Here is a 17,605-nt window from a genome sequence, read left to right as displayed (position 1 = left end):
CAGTGGTGGGACTCATCAGTGGAGATGACGAAACAAGGTACAGGGAGGAAGTAGAACAACTGGTGGACTGGTGCGGCAAAAATAACCTGGAATTGAATGTCGAAAAAACTAAGGAGATGGTTGTCGACTTCAGGAGGGCGCAGCCAGAGCATACACCGCTCAACATTAGTGGCACTGCAGTGGAGAGAGTGGAGAGCATAAAGTTCCTCGGTGTGCAGATAACGGACAACCTCACCTGGTCCAGGAACACCACTGGGACCGTCAAACGGGCCCATCAGCGACTGCACTTCCTGAGGAAACTAAAACAGGCCTCACTCCCCACCAACATCCTCAGGACTTTCTACAGGGGCACGGTGGAGTCTGTACTCACGTACTGCATCAATACGTGGTACTGCACCTGCAACTGCTCGGACAGGAAGGCTCTGCAGAGGGTAGTGAGGGGAGCAGAGAGGATTATTGGCGTCTCCCTACCCTCGGTACAAGAACTGTTCCAGAGCCGCTGTCTGAAGAAAGCACAGAGAATTGCCAAGGACAAACTGCACCCCCTCCACACACACCTGGATCTCTTGCCATCAGGCAAGAGATATCGAAGCATCAAAGCCCGGACTACGAGGCTGCTAAACAGCTTCCTACCACAGGCTGTGAGGCTGCTAAACAGTCACTCTGCACTCACAGTCACTTGACTTGACTCTGCGGCTGGCACGGACACTTTAATAACTGGCACTGGCCACTCAAATCAGCGGCCCCGGACATTTTTTTATGATTGGTTTACTGTTTTTAACATTGTGTTTTTTACCTGATTTTAACTATTTATTCTGTTCCATCAGGGACTGGATTGTTTTTTTTAGTGTTATTATGTGAGAAGTGTTTCAAATTTCATGTGCGAGGCTCCGCTATTCACTGGGAAACGTCTTTTCATTTTGCACTGTACTTGTTGCTTGCAAGATGACAATAAAGGTTGATTGATTGATTGATTGATTGAAACCGAACAATGAGGATGCAAATTTATTCTGCAGGCTGACATTGTTCTGGTTAGAACATTGTTAGTGGATTTTTTTAAATGGCACCAGAGTGTGACGACATTTTGCCGACAGCAGAACAGGTCATGTTTAGATATAGTGCTTTTAATGACATATTAAGCCAAACAGCACCACTCAGCACTGAAATAGACAGGCTGTGAGACAATTCAAATGAGTAATATTACAATCTCCCAATGGCAACAGAATTCCTGACGGCAGTGGCGTTCTCGACCGTGACCTACACAAACTGTGAGTCCAGTACCAGGACACGTTGGGGGGGACTTCCACTGTACCCAGAAAAGCGGTCACTAGGGCAGCTTGCAAGTAATAATGAAGCCCCAGGGACTGCAAAGACCCCCTCCACCAGCATCATGTTGGCCAAGAATAGGAGACTTGTTAAGGACCTGGACCCAGGACAACTTATTATGCATCACAACCAACATCTCAGAGTACTTCATCACAAAGGATGCCAGTGTCACTGGTCAGTAGGAACTGAGATATGTCACCTTATTAAGGGCCTGGACCCAGGACAACGTGCCTAACGCCATAACGGATCAACAGGGTATGCAATCTGGCTGGCTCTCATAGAAACATTGAAAAATAGGTGCAGGAGAAGGCCATTTGGTCCTTTGAGCCAGCACCGCATTCAATATGATCATGGCTGATTACCTAAAATCTGTACCCCGTTCCTGCTTTTCCCCCCATATTCCATGATTCTTTAAGCCCCAAGAGCTAAAACTAACTCTCTCTTGAAAACAATAAATTCAACAAATGTGGTTGCAATAATGGGAAGAGCAAAAGTGAATGAGTCAAGTCAAAGACCAGCTTGTGATGAAGAATCTTCAAGGAGAAATGTGAACCGTTTTTCTTCCCATTGGTGTCTCTCGTTCTGCACTGGACCACTTAGACAATAAGAGCAAGGTGTCTCCTGGTGTTGGCCTTCCCTGAAAACACATCCAGAACAGCAGCATTAAAGAAGCTGGGTGCACACTCCCATCTCTAGCTGGGTGTTCCCGAGTGTTCCTGACTGTGCGACCACTTCCAGCAGAGGTCGTAGGCAGTGAGCACCTTTCCTTTAGCGAGTGAGTGCTCGGCACCTGATGCTTAAAGTGCATACAAATTACCAGGGGACCCTGAACTGTAGAAAACTCCTGGGGGTCCCCTGATCAGGGCACAGTTTACAGAGGATACAAAATTCCATCCCGATGGATCTGGGAGCAAAACACAAAGAACTGGAGTGACTCTGCAGACCTTGCAGTATCTGTGGAAGGAATGGATAGCCGGCAATGTTGGGCTAGTATGAGCAAGGTTCCTGACCAGAAACGTCACCTGTCCATTCCCTTCACAGATGCTGCCTGACCCACTGAGCTAACCCTGTGTGTGGTGTTTTGCTCAAGATTCCAGCATCTCCATTGACTTCTGTTTCCAATGGGTCTGCGTGCAGGAATTTCCCCATGCTTTGGCGGTTCTGGTTATCTGGATAAAACTCCACCACTGACCAGCACCACAATCGGTCACCAACCCCAGGGACACAAGGTGCTGGAGTAATTCAGCGGGTCAGGCATCATCTCTGGAGAACATGGATCCCTGAAGAAGGGTCTCAACCTGAAACATCACCTAGCCATGTTCTCCAGAGATGCTGCCTGACACACTGAGTTAACTCCAACACTTTGTGTCCTTTTGTGTATTAAACAGCATCTGCAACTCTTTGTTTCTACATACTATCTCTAAAGATCATAAAGTCATGTGATAAAAGCAGAATTAGGCCATTCGGCCCATCTAATCTGCTCTGCCATTCAATCATGGCTAATTGTCTCTTCCTCCTGACACCTTTCTCCTGCCTTCCCCCCATAACCCCGGACACCCATACTAATTAAGAATCTATCTGCCTCTGTCTTAGAAATATCCATTGGCCTCCGCAGCCTTCTGTGGCAATGAATTCCACAGATTCACCACCCTCTGACTAACTAAATTCCTCCTGATCTCCTTCCTACAGCGATATCCTTTAATTCTGAGGCTATGACCTCTGGTCTTAGACTCTCCCGCTAGTAGAAACATCCTCTCCACATCCACTCTATCCAAGCACTTTCAGCCTAAAGATGCTCTGCCTGGCCTGCTGAGTTACTCGGGCACTTTGTGTCTTCCCTTGGTAAACCAGCCTTTGCAATTCCTTGTTTCTACACCAACTCCTTTGGGTTGCCTGACCACCACCCTCAGCAGTTGCCTTCGACCTGCTCCTTGGAGTGAACCTGAGGAAGAGAGGTAGAGGGGGATGGGGAGTAATGTGATACATGACAATGCAGTTCTTCCTATTCTTTTTTTTTAAGCGGTTTCTTAATTCGCCCTTCTCCAGTGGGGACCGGGAGCCGGAGCCGGGGCCAAGGGTTCAGGAACTAGCATCGCCCCAGAGTAATTAGCGTTATTGTGGAGTGACTATTGAGCTGTACTATTAACCCCCTCTGCACGACTACACCCGATCCGGTAACTGAGACCTCCTGTGACAACGTGCTGACAGAAGGCAGCTCTAAGCTGGGGACAGCGGTCGGCAGCGGGACAAATGGTTGAGTGGCGCTCACAGGGATGGTTCCTCACCCGTGCCTGCTGGCCGCCAAGGACGGGGACCTGGAGACGCTGAAGGGCTTGGACGCCCACGGCAGGCTGAATGGGAACATCGAGGATCACCTGGGAGCCTCCCCGGTCCATCTGGCGGCCAGGGCCGGCAGGCTGGACTGCTTGAAGTTTCTCATCACACAGGCTAAGTTGTCAGCGAACAAAAGGGCCAAAAACGGAGCGACTCCCACCCACGACGCCGCCGCCACCGGGAACTTGAGGGCACTCCAGTGGCTGACCAGCGCCGGTGGCTGTGACATTCAGGTAGGTGACCGAGGCGACAGCTTTCTGTTGCACAGCAGCTTCAGTTTGATGTTACAGAAAGTAAAGGAGGCCAAGCAACACACAGGGGAGCTGTAGCACGGCAACAAAACATAATTAGCACAGGAGGTAAGACAAGAGTACCAAAGTCAAACTCAGGAGTCGTCTAATGTACTCGAGTGCTACAAACCAACTGTACATCGAAGATGTAAAAGGACTGGTCTAATATGTTCAGGGTATTGCAGGGAGAGAACATTACATAATGGAATTCTACAGTGGTTGCAGACTTTCATACCTAGAGTATACATGTACTTTATATTGTAGAGGGATAACGCATTATCTCGTAACAATATACACACACGAAGTCAACATAAACTGCATATACCATTACTAGCAGAAGTGTAAGGAACTAAATATATACAGGAGGTGAAGGGAGACAGTGAAATATATGCAGGAGGCACACAGGAACCGTGAGTTTGAGGCAGATGATACACAGGGTCAGATCAATTCATACAGGAGAAACAGCGGGGACTGTACAATATGTTCACGGGGTTTAAACAAGACATTATGTATAGGAGGTATAACATGAATTGTGGGATATATTAAACGAGATATGCAGGCAGCATATCCTAAATGCTGGATTGGACTGTATAGACAGAAAGGTGATGTGAAGGAATAAATAATAAGCTTTGGCTCTATCTGGGGGGAAGTCACACATCCGCAGACATCCTGAAATGTTTGTAGCAATAACATATCCTGTAGACAGAATAGATCACTGGGTCCTGTTTATATTCGATGCCAGTGAGGGTATTGATACATTCTCAGGATGATGGGTCAGAAGGCTTAAATAAAACACTTCTGAAGTTATGAATGAAGGCAGCATTTGGGATATGTCATGGATCAGAACTGTGGCCAGTGCTGCTTAAAGTGTTTATAGATGGATCTGGCAGGATTGCAATTGACAGAGGGGTGTTTATTGACTGAAAAGATGGGTTGATGAATGATGATTGTTCTTGGCAGGTGGAATTTTCTGAAGCTGCAAAAGGCTAATCTATACTGTAGGTATCTCAGAAAATGAATTTGAGGAGTGTAAGACATTACGGCTACAGCATGTAGATGGAAATAAGCACAGGTTTTCAGTGCACGCTGTTGCCAGTAAAAGTCTTCTTTATTTTTTGAAAAAGTACACTGCGCATACTCACACATATTCATGAGACTGATAAGATACAGTATATATCACATGACACAAATCATACCATTCTAGTACTCAGTTCTTAAAGTTAGTTACCATTATATACACTACACTGCTCTCTCCTTAGAAAGTAAAATAACTTGAAAATTAGACAAACCAAGAATATTTTTTATAAATTTTATCTGACAACTGGTTTACACACTCTTTCTGATCTCCTGAGTTTAGGGGGAGTGTCAGGTTGTGGTTCTAAAAGAGAGTCAAGTTCAGGATCATTTACCTTTGTCTCTACTTTCTTTGGCGATTCTGATCTTACATCTGAACTTGGAATAATATAAAAGTCTGACAGATCTACTTCTTTGTCTATGCTTTGCTCTTGTACCAGTTCATCCCTTGCTGGGATCATATGGTTTATGTGCACACTTCTAATATGTCTTCCAATTTCTACCAAGTACCTCCTGGTGCCACACACTTCAACTACTGTTCCCACCTCCCATTTGTTTGCTTTGTAAGGGGGGCTGAGAACACAAACCTGATCATGTGTATTGAACCTATGTTCTTTTTGGCTTCCACCATAATGACGTTTCTAAACAGATTGTTTGTGTTCAACCTTGGCAGATAGGTTAGGTAGAACCAAACTCGGTCTAGTTCTGAGCCTTCCTTTCATGAGAAGTTCAGCTGGCGTATACCCTGTGATAGATTGTGGCATGGTACGATATTTCAGTCAGAAACCAGCTAGCCGCTGTGACATACTGAATTTTGAATTCCCCTCAAAACTTGTTTCTTGAGAGCTCCTTTGACTATTCTGACTGACCTTTCGGTTGCGCTGTTAGATGCCAGATGGTAAGTTGGCAGTTTGGAACAGTGCAGCATGAAATTGGGGGCCGTTGTCAGAGACAAGCTCTTCAGGTAATCCATGACACGCAAATATAGACCGCAATGCGTCCATTGTTCTTTCTGTTGACGTGTTTGTACCCATATGTACCATCTCAATCCACTTATGTTGGCTATCTAACAAAACAATTATTATTAACATGTTCACAAAAATCCACATGAACCCTCTGAAAAGGTCTAGTAGGCCAAGACCATGTTTGCAAAGGGGTTTGGGAAGGCCTACTTCTACAGCAGGTGCTACATTTGTTTGCCATTGGTTCTATGTCATTGTCCAATCCTGTCCAATAATCGCAACCTCTGGCTGTAGACTTCATTCCCACAATACCTGTGTGTTTACTATGGAGTTCTTTAAATAATCTTTGTCTTAAACAATTGTGTACTACTACTATGTGACCCCATTTAATACACCCTTGCTCACATGACAGTTCATGTCATCTATTGTGATAAGTTTAGTTCATTAGTACATGGTTTTATTCCTGACCATACAAAGTTTGTTCGTATACTTGTTTTAGCACAATGTCCTTTTGAGTTTCCGCAGCAATTTCAGCTGCAGTGACTGGAGAGTCATTGTCCACAGCTTCTGTGACATAGATAGCACCTTCAGTGCCCACATCTGATTCATCATGAGACAAACGCGACAATGCATCAGTGATTGCATTTTCTAATAAGCTGTGATACTCAATGCTGTAGTCATACTGTGACAGGAGAACTGCCCATCGCTGAACCCTCCAGGCTGCCATTGTAGGTATTGCTGACCGAGGACCAAGAATAGCGAGAAATGGCTTATGATCAGTAACCGGGGTGAAATTCCTACCCAACAGTTACTGATCTGCTGGTCTGCACTGTCGCCCTCTCACCCAGGTCTACAAAGGACTGATAGAGAGCATCCTCACCACAGGCATCACGGTGTGGTATGGAAACACCACACAGACAGAGAGGATGGCTCTGCAAAGAGTCATTAAGAATGCAGAGAGGATTATCAGAACGGAACTCCCCTCCATGGACACAATCTATACACAGCGCTGTCAAAAAAGAGCAGAGAGAATCATCAGAGACACACTACATCCAGCTCACCCCCTGCTCAAACACAAAAACTGCACATACAACCTCAGGCACAGACGAGCGGACAGCATCGTCACAAACAGAACACGCTTTTTTAAGAGCTTCTTCCCTGCCACAGTGAGACTCTTGGCCAAAACAAAATGAACTGATGTCCTGACCTACCTCATAGAATATCATATTATATTATATTATATTGTTTCCTGGGACTGCGAAATTTACAATGCAATCGACACTTTTTATATAGGGTTTGTGTAATTTACAATGCTCTCACTTTCCCCTTTATATAGGGTTTTAGGCATTTTCTTTCCTTTTTAGTTCTAGAGAAGTATATGTTTTTATAGATTATGTGTCTTCTGTGTGTCTTTTTAACTTGACTTGACTTGACTCTCTGAACAACCGCACAAGAGTCCCTATGTGTGTAAGCACAAATGGCAAATAAAGTTTTTGACCTTTGACCTTTGATGGAATTTCTTAATCCCAAAGACGATAGCAAGGGCTTCTTTCTCGATTTGTGCATAGTTACGCTCAATCTTGATAGGAATACATCCCCTTGTGTGTGTTTATTGTGAGGTACTGCTGGCTCTTACGATCAACATTTAGCTGAGCATATGCATGTGACAGATCTAGCTTAGAGAATATCTTGGAACCAGCAAGTTCAGCGTATAAATCCTGTGAGGTTGGTAGTGGATACTGTTCATCATCTACTGCCTGGTTGATGGTCACTTTGTAGTCTCCACACAATCTCACTGCGTTGTCCGCTTTCAGAACCACTACTACAGGTATTGGAGTTTCCCAATCACTGCGATCTGTTTTAACCAGTACACCGTTTTGTTCTAACATTTTGATTTTAGTTTAGACAGTAGACAATAGACAATAGGTGCAGGAGTAGGCCATTCAGCCCTTCGAGCCAGCATCGCCATTCAATGTAATCATGGCTGATCATCCCCAATCTGTACCCCATTCCTGCCTTCTCCTCACTAACCATTTCCCAGGCCTACCTGAAATATTGTGCACTGCTCTGCTCGTGTTATAAGAGAGGCACTAAGGCACTGAGAAGTATATAGCTAAGAACAACATGATGGCATCATGTTTGGCATGGACTTTGTGGGTTCCTGAGCAGGACTGTTCTCTGTTATATGTTAGGCTTTAGCACTGGGTCATGAGGAGTAGCTGTAGACAATGGAAATATTTACACGAAGGAGAAGGATCATTGATGATCGATGAATTAAAGAGGTGTAGAAAAGCCAGCAGGGTTAATGTCTCAGCTTCAGTGACATAGGTTTGATCGTGACCTCGGGTACTGTCTATGTGGAGTTCGCATGTTCTCCCTATGTCGACATGGGATCCGTCTGGGACCTCCAGTTTCCTCCCACATCCTTATAGTTATGGAACAGAGAGGATATCCTGTCCATCCTGTTCATTCTGGGCAAAGGTACGCACAACACACATCTTGTGCTGTAGAATACTGCATGGCAAGAACAGGATTGAAGTCATCTTTAACAGGGCTCTTAAGAGGCAGCAGGCACAAGATGCAAACACTTATTTAAACAATGATGGCCCTTGTTTTGACAAAAGATCCACAGGAAAATATTTCATCCTTAGGACCGGGATGACCACGGAGCAAATGTTCTGCACCTTGCAGCTCGATTTGGCCGATCGGAAACTGTGCAGTGGCTGCTGCAGGCTGGGTGTGATCCCATGTTGGAGACGGATGGTGGGGCGGTGCCAGCACACTATGCAGCTGCTAAGGGAGACTTTGCAAGCCTGAAACTGCTTATCGCACAAGCTCCAAGGTAAGTGGCATTTAAAGGCATCCAGGTGAAAATAAAAGTTGATAAACTACTTCTGACAGATTAAAAAAAAAAGTTCTGTGGTGCATCTGTAGAAATGTAGTCATTGCAGATGTGCAGAATTTCCTTAGCCTTCTGAGTAGAGGCTTTGGTATACTTTCACCACCTTGGCAGCAAGATTACAATAGGATCAGCCACAAACTCACGTATGATGGAGTTGGTACGAACGGTTCAATTGTTTTGCAGGTTTGTATGTCTATTCCTATGCTGGTAAAAGTATTGTAAATCTGTTGAGTGACTTGGGACACCCTGAGGTCATATTTAAAACAATAGAGTGCAAATTATTCCTTTCACAGTGGGTTTACATGGGCAAGGCTCTTTGGATCCAGTACCTCTGCTTGTTCTAAATCATGAGCTCCCTATTCATGGGAGTACCTTCAACACCAGGACTGCAGCGGTTCAACGTGGCAACTCACCACACCCTATTCAGAACAATTAATGCTGGGAAGTAAAAGCTGGTCTTTCCTCTGATAACCACATCTTAAAAAAATATGAATAGATTAAAGTGAGACTCAGCTTCTGTTCATTTTTTTTATTTTTATGGTCTTTTATGGAGAATAATTTGGAGGCAGCATGCTTGGTTACGGCTTGCGTCCCTTGGTCAGTGCGTGTGGATACCAACAGCTTCCCTCTAGTGTGGCTATCCAGGAGACTGACATCTAGATAACTGGAATAGGCCACTGTGAAGCCATAACTAGGCTGCACTTCAAAAATCACTTCCAAAGCAGCTGTGAACAGCCACCGTCCAAAGAGCAGCTTTGTATAAACCTACAGACAGATGGTATTGTTTGAGGAGTTAAGATTGTCGGAACACCAGTGAGAACTCTCCTCTGTTTCCTTAAGATATTGCCATGACTCATGAATAATTTACTTCTACTTCTACGGCTTTGGTCTTGATCTTACTGTATGATGGAATACAGTGACAGTATTTAGTGCGATGCTTGACAACCAAATAGGATCATTGTCTGGGCATCCAAATGAAAAATTACCACATTAATGAGGGTTGAAATGAAATGTATTTTCTTTTCTTTTTCTTTTCTTTTCTTTTCTTTCTTTACTCAACGACTCTTGCCTTTGTATCTGAAGATTGTGGGTCCCATTTCACTAATTTACGCAAGTACACTTCAGTACAGTGTTCTCGTTGGCACTGCCTGAGCTAATGGAAAATGGCAGGTAACTAGAAATCTTTCTGTTTTTATTTTTTAATTAGTCGTCTTTTATTTAATGCCAAATGACACACTTCATTGCCGTTTCACTGTAAATAAAATCCAAATTATTGACTTTGGGACGGAGACCTCTGTATGGAGGCCTGAACTCTGATAGCCACAAAACGTTTATTGAATCATCCGATTACCGGGCTTCTTTAGGCTCCATTGTGCTCTACAGTCTGCCACCTGTTTAGTTGATCGGCTATGCATGGAACAACTGTGGCCTTTCAAAGAGCTGACCCCCACTCTCGGGTGCAGTCTGTTTAAGGATCAGTCAGTACCTCATATCTAATGCAGTGTTTTTCGTATACCAACATCTGGTGGTATCAATTGAGGGTCCCACCTCCTTTCCTCCTGTTCCCTGTACAGCATCAGGCCTTCTGTTCACCATAACATTCTTTCCAAGATCCAAAAACACCACTCTCTCCTTGACAATTTAGCTGCAACGCTTGAAACTACTTTCAAGCCCTCTTTTGGTAAACACCATAATGTTGCCAGGGTGTGACCAGGATTAGTGAGACTGCCACTGACTTGGGGTGGCACCATGGAGCTGCTGCCTCACAGCACCAGAGACCCAGATTCGACCCTGACTATGGGTGCTGAGGTTGTGTAATTGTGCGGAGGTTGTGTAATTGTGCCTAGAATGTAGGATCGATTCTGGTGGACGGGGTGATTGTTGGTCGGCGCTGACTCTGTGGATCGGAGGGTCTGTTTCTATGCTGTATATTTAAAACTGAGGTAAAATAAATGCAGTTATTGGGAATGGAACAATTGCAAACATGACAGTAACCGGATAATTTCTTCCTGTGGTGTTTCTCTGGGAGCTCTGGTTTCTTATCACACTCCAAAGATGTGCAGATTTGTAGTTGGCTTTTGTAAATTGCCCCTAGTGTGTAGGAGTGGTGTGTAAGAAGGAACTGAAGATGCTGGTTTAAACCGAAGATAGGCACAAAAAGCTGGAGTAACTCAGCAGGACAGGCAGCATCTCTGGAGAGAAGGAGTGGGTGACGTTTTGGGTCGAGACCATTCTTCAGTCTGAAGAATGGTCTTGACCCGAAACGTCACCTATTCCTTTTCTCCAGAGATGCTTCCTGTCCTGCTGAGTTACTCCAGCTTTATGTGTAGGAGTGATAGTGTGCATGGGTGATCGATGGTTGGCGTGGATTCGATGGGCTGAATCCACTCTGTATCTCTAAAAACTAAAAGCTGCTGGCAGCCTTCACCTCTAGTGTCGTTTTTGTTGGAAGATGCTGAAGTTTCCTGAATAATTTCATTCAGTCTGAAGGGTCCCAACACAAAATGTCAAATATCCATGTTCTCCAGAGATGCTGCTTGATCTGCTGAGTTACTCCATCACTTTCTGTCCTTCTCTCACTTGCAACCAGTCACTTTTACACACTCATTGCAGTATCGTGCCACTACAGTGGGAGGCACCGCGGATCCTCAAAAGAACACAATCTATCCAGGTTCAGTCCTGACATCCCATGTCTTGGGTAGTGTTCAGGCTATCAAATGTTCTCCAAAAGGAAATGCTCTTCTCTGTGTTCATGGACAAGGACACAAACTCCTCCAAGAAACAGAATAATTGAAATGCAATTAAAAAATTGCAGATGCTGTGAATCATGACCAAAAACAGAAAGTGGTGGAACCACAGCTCAGACTGCAGCCATAGAAAGGAAAAGAGTTAACATTGGAGAAGAGGGAAAGAGAATAATTAATTGTCCTTTAACTAAATTGTAACCTCCTGGCATTAACTACAAAATTAAGCTGATAATTATACCCAGATAAGTGAAGGATCTGCAGACGCTGGTTTACACTGAAGATAGACACAACATGCTGGAGTAACTTGGCGGGACAGGCAGCATCTCTGGATAGAAAGGAATGGGTGATGTTTCGGGTAGAGATCTTTCTTCATTTCCAGATATTCCTTTCTACTTCCCCCCCCTCACATCAGTCTGAAGAAGGATCTCGACCCGAAACCTTGCCTATTTCCTTTGCTCCATAGATGCTGCCTCACCCGCTGAGTTTCTCCAGCATTTTTGTCTACCTTCAGGTCACATAATCTCACTTATCTTTCGGAAAACTCCCCAATCCCATTGGAATATAAAAATTAACATTTAGGAACTGCAGAAAATCCTTTTAGTCCACCATGAAACCGTTAATACCTTAAATTACTAGCACAGTCTTCCTTAATTATTGAAGTTCTCTATATGCTGTGTCTTGTTTCAATTTTCCAATTCTTGGTCGAAAGGTCCTTGTATCTTCTGCCACCTTATGATAACTGTCATGTTTGCAATTGTTCCATTCCCAGTAACAGCATTTATTTTACCTCAGATTTAAAGATACAGCATGGTCTTTGGTCCACAGGGTCAGCGCTGACCAACAATCACCCCGCCCACCAGAATCTATCCTACATTCTAGGCACAATTTACAGAAGCCAATTAACCAACAAACCTGCACATCTTTGGAATGTTTCAAGTAACTGAAACACTCTGAGAAAACGCAGGCCCTCACAGGAAGTATGTACAAACTCTGTAAACACAGCACCCGTAGTCAGGATCGAACTTGGGTCTCTGCCGTTGTAAGGCAGCAATTCTACCACTGTGCCACTGTTGTGCCACCCATGATTGCATTGAATCTTTATTCTGCTTTATTTGTGCCTCTTTTTAACTTTGAGCAGTTCTGCCTCTTGCGCTAATATACATCAGGCTGCACGGGATATCTAAGCAGCTAAACATTGGTATCATAACAGCTGGAAAGTTTCCCAAGTAGGTGGAATCTTAATGTTAATCTTAATGAAACTGGAATCTTAATGTTCTACCTCAATCAGAATCACCACCTTCCTGGTCTGAGACCAAAGGTCTGGTGTCCGCACAGAAGCCTGCGTTTGGGGGAACCAGTGGTTTGCAAGTATGTTCCTGGAGCACTGGTAATTTTCCCACGTCCCTGCAGTCCCCGAGTTGAATCCAAAATTTCAAGTAGTTCATACAGCTAACAGCATAGAATGTGGCATTGTATCAATTCCAGTCAAATAATTATTCAATGCGCAAGCAGCATTTATTGCAGCGGTTTCCTTTTCATAACCAGACGCTGTAACCAACAGGTAAACAAAAATGCTGGAGAAACTCAGCGGGTGCAGCAGCATCTATGGAGTGAAGGAAATAGGCAACGTTTCGGCCCGAAACTTTGCCTATTTCCTTCGCTCCATAGATGCTGCTGCACCTGCTGAGTTTCTCCAGCATTTTTGTATACCTTCGATTTTCCAGCATCTGCAGTTCCTTCTTAAACAAAAACGCTGTAACCAACAGCATTGAATCATCTACAACTACATCATCCTGGGTCATATGTTACAGATATATGCATCAATTTTTACATAATTGTACTGTTAGGGAGGGGCATTTTCAAGTATTTATCCTGACCATAACATGACATGGGCCAAGAATAGAGGAATTTCTAGCACAAGGTTCTACGTTCCTAACTTGCTGTCGTTTTTCGTCGTTCCTGGTTATTATCCAAGAACCTGGCTCTGGAATTGTACTGAAGTCCCACCATTTTTCTGCAGGGCTTTGAACAAGCAAACTCACAATGGTGCTACTCCCCTCTACTTGGCCTGTCAGGAAGGACACCTTCACATCGTTGAATTCCTCGTCAAAGACTGCAAGGCCAATTTGAACCTGCGAACACACGATGGGATGACAGTTCTTCATGCAGCCGCACAGATGGGCCACTGTGCCCTGGCGCTGTGGCTGGTAAGTCAGTGTCAACTGGATGTGTCATTGAACTCAGTGTGGACACGGCAAGTTGTTTCATGGGACAGGACCATCTCTGCATTGATGCAGGACAGCATTTCATGTCAGCAGACATGGGGCATTGCTCCATGGGATAATAACCTTTCTTAAAGGACACTGAAAACATTTAGGAAGAGGTGTGTTACGCTTCTTCATGTATTGCCGTATCAAGATGCAAGATTGTGTTTGTTGTGTGGCATATTTGTGTGTGCATGATGGGGAGCATGTGTGCATCAGTATGGGATGTATGGAGGCTGTGTGTGCGGTATATGTATATGTGCATCTGTGTGAATTTGTGTGTCTGAGTGTACATGATATGTATAGTTATGTTGTATATATATCAGCGTGTTTGTATCATGTCATGTGTTTAACCATGTCTTTTGTGTGAGTTGCGTGTAATTAGATAACGAGGGATAAAATTGGTCCATTAGAGAGACAGAGTGGACAGTTATCTGCAGAGCCAAAAGAGATGGGGGAGATATTGAACAATTTATTTTCTTCGGTATTCACCAAGGAGAAGGATATTGAATTATGTGAGGTAAGGGAAACAAGTAGAGTAGCTATAGAAACTATGAGATTCAAAGAAAAAGAAGTACTGACACTTTTGAAAAATTTAAAGTGGATAAGTCTCCAGGTCCTGACAGGATATTCCCTAGTACATTGAGGGAAGTTAGTGTAGAAATAGCAGGGGCTATGACAGAAATATTTCAAATGTCATTAGAAATGGGAATAATGCCGGAGGATTGGCGTACTGCGCATGTTGTTCCATTGTTTAAAAAGGGTTCTAAGAGTAAACCTGGCAATTATAGACCTGTAAGTTTGACTTCAGTGGTGGGAAAATTAATGGAAAAGATACTTAGAGATAATATATGTAAGCATCTGGATAAACAGGGTCTGATTAGGAACAGTCAACATGGATTTGTGCCTGGAAGGTCATGTTTGACTAATCTTCTTGAATTTTTTGAAGAGGTTACTAGGGAAATTGATGAGGGTAAAGCAGTGGATGTTGTCTATATGGACTTTAGTAAGACCTTTGACAAGGTTTCTCATGGAAGGTTGGTTAAGAAGGTTCAATTGTTGGGTATTAATGCAGGAGTAACAAGATGGATTCAACAGTGGCTGAATGGGAGATGCCAGAGAGTAATGGTGGATGGCTGTTTGTCAGGTTGGAGGCCGGTGACTAGTGGGGTGCCTCAGGGATCTGTGTTGGGTCCACTGTTGTTTGTCATGTACATCAATGATCTGGATGATGGTGTGGTAAATTGGATTAGTAAGTATGCAGATGATACTAAGATAGGTGATGTTGTGGATAATGAAGTAGATTTTCAAAGTCTACAGAGAGATTTAGGCCATTTGGAAGAATGGGCTGAAAGATGGCAGATGGAGTTTAATGCTGATAAGTGTGAGGTGCTACATTTTGGCAGGACAAATCAAAATAGGACGTACATGGTAAATGGTAGCGAATTGAGGAATGCAGTTGAACAGAGGGATCTAGGAATAACTGTGCATAGTTCCCTGAAGGTGGAATCTCATGTAGATAGGGTGGTAAAGAAAGCTTTCGGTGTGCTAGCCTTTATAAATCAGAGCATTGAGTATAGAAGTTGGGATATAATGTTAAAATTGTACAAGGCATTGGTGAGACCAATTCTGGAGTATGGTGTACAATTTTGGTCGCCCAATTATAAGAAGGATGTCAACAAAATAGAGAGAGTGCAGAGGAGATTTACTAGAATGTTGCCTGAGTTTCAGCAGCTAAGTTACAGAGAAAGGTTGAATAAGTTAGATCTTTATTCTTTGGAGCACAGAAGTTTAAGGGGGGACTTGATAGAGGTCTTTAAAATGATGAGAGGGATAGACAGAGTTGACGTGGATAAGCTTTTCCCATTGAGAGTAGGGAAGATTCAAACAAGAGGACATGACTTCAGAATTAAGGGACAGAAGTTTAGGGGTAACATGAGGGGGAACTTCTTTACTCAGAGAGTGGTAGCTGTGTGGAATGAGCTTCCAGTGGAAGTGGTGGAGGCAGGTTCCATTTTATCATTTAAAAATAAATTGGACAGGTATATGGATGGGAAAGGAATGGAGGGTTGTGGTCTGAGTGCAGATAGATGGGACTAGGGAAAAAAAGTTGTTCGGCACGGACTTGTAGGGCAGAGATGGCCTGTTTCCGTGCTGTAATTGTTATATGGTTATATGGTTATAAAGCGTTATTGTGAGTGGGAAGGAGTATGGAAAGAACCTTCATGGAGATGAATATCTGACGGTTTGTATGTAATTGGCCTCAAGAAATTGCCACTGTGCAAGGAGTGGATGCGAAAGTGGGATAACCTAGACCTAGTATAAATGGATGATCTCTGGTCAGGATGGAGTCTGTAGGCCAAAGAAACAGTTTCAATGCAGTTTCAAGGTTTAAGGTGAAGGGAAGACTTAATAGTAAATCTGAGGAGGAACTTTTCCACAGAGGGCAGTGGTTATTAATGGAACAAATTGTAAGAGTAAGTGGTTGAGTCAGATATAATACCTTTGGACATGTACATAGAGAGGAAAGGTGTAGCAGGATCCGGGTCAAATGCGGCGAATGGAACTAGCAACATGGGCATCTTGCTTGGCATTGATAAGTTGGACTGAAAGATCTCTCTGTGGTGTATTATTCTAACTCTGATTCTAAGTGGAAAATGTGAGATCATTCACTGTGACGCACAAGATGAAAAGCAAAGATTTTTAAAACATTGATTGATTGGAAATATTGATATATAAAGGGGCCTGGGTGTCCTCGTGAATGAAAGTTAACATGAGGATGCATCAAGCAGTTAGGAAGGAAAATGTTGGTCTTTGAGTTCAGGAGTAAAACGTATGAGGGCTTGCCGTGACTGAATCTGGAAAATTGCTCTTATCTGAAGAAAGATATAATAGTCACGGTGAAATAAAGGTTTACCACACAGTTTCTAGGGATGGTGACTTTGTATTACAAGGAGCAATTGCGTAGACCCATCTTCATACTTAAGGTGAAAGAACCCCTAGGAAGCAGTGATCATAATATGATAAACATTCAATCAGCAGTTAGAGAATGAGAAGCTGAAATCAGATGTATCAGTTTTAGAGGTAACTTCAGAGGCATGAGGGAGGAGCTGGCTAAAGTTGATTGGAAAGGGTCCCTTAGCAGGAATGACGGCGAGGCAGCAATGGAGGGAGTTTCTGTGAGTAATTTGGAAGACACAATTTGGAAGACATTACAAGAGGAGAATTAGACTACTGTGGCTGACAAAGGAAGTAGTTCAGGGTAAAGGGGAAGTTCATTTTGGACTGAGATGAGGCAGAGTTTTAGAGAATGGTGAATCTTTGAAATGCTCTATCCGGGAGGACCATGGAAGTTGAATCATTGAGTTCATTCAAAATAAAGAACATTTTTGCTGAATGGCAGAGCAAGCTTGAAAGGCCAAATGCCTCCTCCTGTTCCCTGTTCTTATGTCATTTGTGTTTCGATATGTTTGTGTAATTTCGCTCTGTTGACTCTTGTTTCATGGACAGTGAGTTGTCAATGTTAGTTTTGTGGTCACAGTTGTCAGCTTCAGTAACTTCTCAAAGGCAGGACCACGATTATTTGCTTTTTTTGAACACAAGATTCAGTCTCCTTCTCCTGTCTCTCTCTCAAACATAACATCACCGGTTCATTCTGAACCTTGTATGATCAAACATTAGGTAGACACAAATTGCTGGAGCAACT

General features: G+C 43.6%; 1 protein-coding gene across 1 annotated transcript in view; it reads left to right on the top strand.

The window, feature by feature from the left end:
• Positions 1-3,120: 3,120 nt before the first annotated feature.
• The window catches only part of LOC129703550 (espin-like protein), a 49,551-nt gene continuing 35,066 nt past the window's right edge, over positions 3,121-17,605 (top strand). The window contains exons 1-3 of the mRNA XM_055646120.1: positions 3,121-3,893; positions 8,638-8,828; positions 13,656-13,842. Of these exons, the coding sequence (XP_055502095.1) occupies positions 3,600-3,893; positions 8,638-8,828; positions 13,656-13,842 (672 nt within the window). The 5' untranslated portion in view covers positions 3,121-3,599. The remainder of the gene's footprint in view (positions 3,894-8,637; positions 8,829-13,655; positions 13,843-17,605) is intronic.

The sequence above is a fragment of the Leucoraja erinacea genome, chromosome 14, assembly GCF_028641065.1.
Source record: "Leucoraja erinacea ecotype New England chromosome 14, Leri_hhj_1, whole genome shotgun sequence".
Taxonomy (NCBI): Eukaryota; Metazoa; Chordata; class Chondrichthyes; order Rajiformes; family Rajidae; genus Leucoraja; species Leucoraja erinaceus.
This window is presented reverse-complemented; position numbering and strand designations above follow the sequence as displayed.